The sequence below is a fragment of the Sinocyclocheilus rhinocerous genome, unplaced genomic scaffold (assembly GCF_001515625.1).
Source record: "Sinocyclocheilus rhinocerous isolate Xijiao unplaced genomic scaffold, SAMN03320098_v1.1 scaffold1254, whole genome shotgun sequence".
Taxonomy (NCBI): Eukaryota; Metazoa; Chordata; class Actinopteri; order Cypriniformes; family Cyprinidae; genus Sinocyclocheilus; species Sinocyclocheilus rhinocerous.
Window position 1 is genome coordinate 664,314 of NW_015643643.1, and position 5,436 is coordinate 669,749.

Sequence of the window (5,436 nt, forward strand, 5' to 3'; positions counted from 1 at the left end):
GGTCAGATGAGACCAAAATTGAGCTCTTTGGCATTAACTCGACTCGCCGTGTTTGGAGGAAGAGAAATGCTGACTATGACCCCAAGAACACCATCCCTACAGTCAAGCACGGAGATGGAAACATTATGCTTTGGGGCTGTTTTTCTGCTAAGGGTACAGGACGACTTGGACGGGGCCATGTACTGTAAAATCTTGGACGAGAACCGCAGCCAGAACACTGAAGATGGGTCATGGATGGGTCTTCCAGCATCATGACAATGACCCGTGGAATGAGGCAGAGGTACGATTGTGTGTTCTGTAATGTACTATGTACTGTAATACTACAAGGTGAGGTTCAGGTATGCCACTTACACGTCCTTACAGAGGCAGTGCTTCCTATGGGTCACAAACAATTCACAATAGTATAAGATATATACATATATATATATATACAGTGGGTACGGAAAGTATTCAGACCCCCTTAAATTTTTCACTCTTTGTTATATTGCAGCCATTTGCTTTTTTTTCTTTTTTTTTTTCATCAGTTACTTGAGAAAGGAAGTGAAAAATATTAATATATTCTAGACTCATAATATGTAAACAAAAATGTTTCAAGCTATTTTTTCCTGTTAATAATTTTTAATTTTATAAAAAAAAAAAAAAGAAAAAAAGAAATCAGAACAATAATCAAACAAAATTAAAATAAAAAGGCTTGAAATATTTCTCTTTACATGTAATAAATATACTATTTATGAAAGTTTCACTTTTTGATTTAAATTTTGAAAGGAAAAAAAAATCCACGATATTCACATTTTTGAAGATGCTCCTGTATGTAAACAAGTGAATGTTCTTCTACTGATGATAAATATTGTCTTTAAGTTCATTACTGATACAGTATGGTATTTATTTATTTATTTAAAATTGGTTATCCTTGCAGAAACAATGTGTTGAAATCAAATGACATCTTGCATCTGTCCACAAACCAGCTGTTAACGCTTTTCTAAATAACTTTGTGCAAAAACAACTTCCTCAAATCTGGATTGGTGGTTATAATGCAACAGATCAGGTATCAGTACAACAGATCATATTGTACAACTCGGTATTAAACTAGTGCTAATATTGTTGTAATACACCACCACATATACACTGGTTTAACAACAAATAACAAATTGTTAAATAATGTTGGTTAGAGTTTATTTTTTAAGGTATAGCCTACTTGTTACAGTGTAATCACAAGTAAGTACTGACTAATATTATTTACTCAACAACACATAGCCTACTTACTTTAGGGTTAGTGTTATTATTTTTTAAATGTAATACTTATTGTAATTAATGGGGTTATTATTTGATATTTCCATTGATTAGATGTACATTTCAGACTTTGTTTTCTGAGGTTAACTGAGTGAAATCATTACATTTGTATTCAGTGTTGCTCTTATGACATACCTTCAATTCAAATATGGACAATATGTAAATATTCATATGCCTGTATAAAAGTTCTGCCATGTATGTCTGTCATCAGTTATTCAATTATTCAACTAAATTGGCAACAACCAAACTAGCAAATGTTACAATATAAAAGTAAATCCACATTTTTCTTGGGGCATCTTCCCTATCTTACCGCAATTATACATAATGTACTGTTATATACTATTATAGTAAATTCACATGTAACAAGGACACTGTAAAATAAAGTATATTTGCGTAAAAGTATTTGCAAAATGTAAATATGTATATTTATAAGTACGAGAGAACCATTATACTGTATGTTAATTCAGTAATTTAAATGCTGTACTTTAGAAAGCTGCCTGGACTTGAGTGATGGATCAAAGTTTGATTAGACTAACTGGAATACTAAGCCAGTTGTCGCAAAAAACGATAAAAGATGTGTGCTGGCAGCAGCCAACAAAGCTAATATATATACATATGTTGTTAACATCTTACACCAACTGTACCAAAAGAGATTTAAAACCTTGCACATTGTGTACTTTTTCTGATTGCACTAAAGCATATTTTGCCATGTCATTTCCTACATAATGCATCCGTGAAATTTCACAGGTACTCTCCGCTGGAGAGATGACCTTTGCACTACTCGTCTCTATTTTGTCTGTTACAAGATGGCTGTCAAAGCGAAAATCAACTGAGCTATATTCTAATATCTTATATCTGCTTCAGAACTCCAAACTGCTCCAAATAACAAAGTGTAACAAACAAAGCTTTCCTTTGAATTTTTAAATCCTTCTTGCAAAAATAAAATATAAACATCTTTCTTTCTTTGTTTCCATCATACAATGATCATCTACACAACTCTGCTGTCTACTTGAAAGCAAACCATACCATGATGCAGTTACGGCACCAACCAGCAGAGGGTGCTGCTAATGTGTGTTGCGTGAGAGTGACCATAACAGAGTACTTTAAAAAAAAAAATTATTTGACTTTCATATTGTGTTAACTGGGTACAAAAGGCGCAGGTACCGAAAGCAGAGCAAACTGGATGATGCACAGAACTTTGCATCAGCTAAATATTAGTGTGTGTGGTAAAATACAAAACATCAAACAATGTGAAATATAAAAATGGCAATAGCATCAAATAAATATGAAAGCAGCGTTTACAATACATGACATCATATATTAAAATATGTATTTATATTGGATGTTGAGTATTGTTACATTTACAGCAAATCATGAAATTACCCACTCATCATCTTTCAGATGGCAAACGTTTTCCTCCCTGATAAAGCAAAGTGTACCAGAATACAATGCCGTTTCAAACTCAATAATGGGCTTGCAAAAACATTTTCCATCACATTCAAAAGTTCACTTTCTCACGATCTCTGTAGCCTATCTGTTGCTGGTGCTATTTGAGAGTATGAATGTCGTTCTCAAAATTAAGACAGCGTAGTGTATAAACCTATAAATGCTGCTGGAAAAAAAGACCATCTGATATTTAAAAGGCAAACTGTGTCACAATCAACTGCACATTATATAAGAGTTTAAGATATGCATGTGGACCATAAAAACATGTTTGTACAATTTCAAGTACATAAATTAAAACTTATGTATTTACATACATTTCAATTCTCTTAAAAAATAGGTCTGCGATATATTTTTGACAAAGAAGTCTCAATTGAGTTTCATATGTCTGTTAATACTGATTTTAAGTATTTTGATAAAACAAGACAAACGGATCCAAAGAAATCAAAATGTTGCACATTATCTGAACATAAATGTCCATGTCCCCCATCTCATTTAAACACAGCTTCTGCTGACCACCAGTCAATAGGTGCTCGAGGTCATGTGATCCGTCTGGGTCTGTCGATTGGGTATCAGTTCCTCGCTTCTGGGCAATTGCGTCTGCGTAGTTTGCTACACTGCCCGTGCTTGAAGATAAGAACAAAACAATACTTTGATTGGTTGGGACCCTTGAGAATTGTAAACCAGTCATGGGGGAAGCAGAGGTAGTGTTAGGAAATTACATCATGAGTATCGCTGTTCGGCCTCTGCCTAATTGATACAGGTGGGAGAGGTTTGCCATAGAAATCTGCCAATGAAAGAGAGTCATGGGAAAAAAAAAAGATTTAGGTCAGCAATGTCCTTTTTTTTTTAAATCAAGGATCAGTTAACTAAATACTACAAGAGTACACTACATCATTAAATTCATAGATCAAAATGACATACTGCCTGGTTTAACATTCAGAAGAGGACACAGAACATTACATGCAGCATTCAGAATGTCCAAAATGTTTCCTGTAAGCATCAGGAATCAAATAACACACATTAGTCACAGCGCAGTAAGTGAGGTGTTAAGGAGATCATGCTAGTAGCATTTATTAGGCACAATATTAAGGCGGATGGTTGTGGTATTTCTGTTGACAGATGATTGTATAGGAAGGATGTGGCTGAAGCTTGCTGTGTGGATGGAGAGAAAAAAAAAACTTTAAGAACAGAATTATGGGAGATGATTACATGGTTAGGAAACGGAATGGGGGGAAAAAAGAACGTTAGTGATGTGCATGCTTGTCGACATGCCGGACAGGGAACAGATGCAATGAACCAGCCATTACCAGAATGTCTTGTATCTCCAAGAGGCTCAAGTTTGGGTAGCCTAGAAGCTTTAGGAGTAGCCCATCCAACTAAAACAGAAAAAAGAAGGGATTAGCTGTTAGAGTCATTAATATGAAGCAACAAAAGGGAAAAACTAGGACAAATCAGTGGTTAAAATGAGGCATTTTGCAAACATTTGACTACAAAAATCCAACAGCAAATGATAGAAAAAAGCTTCTTTGACTTTCCTGAATTCTTGTGCTACAGAACACATACACCACTGCAATGTGTTTACAGAAAGCCTGCAGTTTACTATACTGCGTAATTAATTAATCTGTTGATTTAATTAGGTTAAATTAAGTCTTAATAATATATCAGAAAAAAAAGTTGCAAAATGCAAATAGATGTAGAAAGTTCCACATAGGCATGGGCCGATTACCGGTTTCAATGTATACTGCGATTTGAAAATGTCACCGTTTCAAAACCACTAATATTTTCCGTTATACCGTTCTTGCGGCATGCGCTGTTTTTCATGTCTCCTCAAAGACTGAAAGTGTAGGAATCAACAATAATCATTTAACACTCATAAAAACAATAAGCACACCGAATGTGCGAAAGTGAATGTGGTGCGAGTGCGTGCATGTGTAGTAGTGAGTGAAATGAGTATGTGTAATGGCGGCAGAGAGGTACTGACCAAGTTTGCAGTCATGACGAAAACTGGAGAGTGTAGCGGGATTTTCAGACACCAGGACAGGTGGATGAGCAGCCGATACTTGTCTTCAGAACAACTTTAAGTGCAGACGATCTGGCAGTGCCACGTTTAAAAGTAATTTGGAACTTCACAACGCACCAGACATCACTCACAAGAAAAGTAAACGTTTGAACAAACAGCCATCTTTCCACCTCGCAGGGTTCTCCAAACAATCACTCCCACACTACTGCAAACTTTTACAGATGACGCAAAAACTCTCAGGTATGACTCACTTCCTTATATCCTCTTTCCTTCCGCTGATAATTGAAATGCTCCACCCCAAACACACAAAGTGAGAAAAAAAAAATGAAAGTAACCTGAAAGGATGTTGTGGCACAACGTTTTCACTGCCACAAACACAAACAAAGATTTTGAACTCAAACCGTTGCAGTCTGTCAGTCTTATAATGGAGGTGAATGGGAATCACGGCTTTGGGAGTCAAAAAAACACACAAACAAAACCAAATTAAACCTTGCGGCTCGTGACAATATATTGATGTGTAAAGACACAAAATGATCGGTCTGTGCAAGAAACTGAACAGTATTTATATAGTTTTTTACCTCTGATTTACTGTCTGTCCTGAGCGCGTCCTCCTGAGCTCGTTCTCAACAGCCGGCGCCTGACACGTCTTCTTCTTCTTGCTTCACGGCGGATAGCAGACT

The 5,436-nt window shown here is 35.9% G+C and overlaps 1 protein-coding gene across 4 annotated transcripts in view; it reads right to left on the minus strand.

The window, feature by feature from the left end:
• Nucleotides 1-2,406: 2,406 nt before the first annotated feature.
• LOC107757653 (ADP-ribosylation factor-like protein 13B) overlaps nucleotides 2,407-5,436 on the minus strand; it is a 22,841-nt gene continuing 19,811 nt past the window's right edge. For 3 of the 4 annotated variants that reach the window (XM_016575212.1, XM_016575214.1, XM_016575211.1), the window contains one exon: nucleotides 3,640-4,112. In XM_016575212.1, coding sequence (XP_016430698.1) covers nucleotides 3,757-4,112 — 356 coding nt within the window. In that variant the 3' untranslated portion in view covers nucleotides 3,640-3,756. Of the gene's footprint in view, nucleotides 3,521-3,639; nucleotides 4,113-5,436 lie in introns of those variants that run through there. The other variant, XM_016575213.1, reaches the window with a different exon arrangement.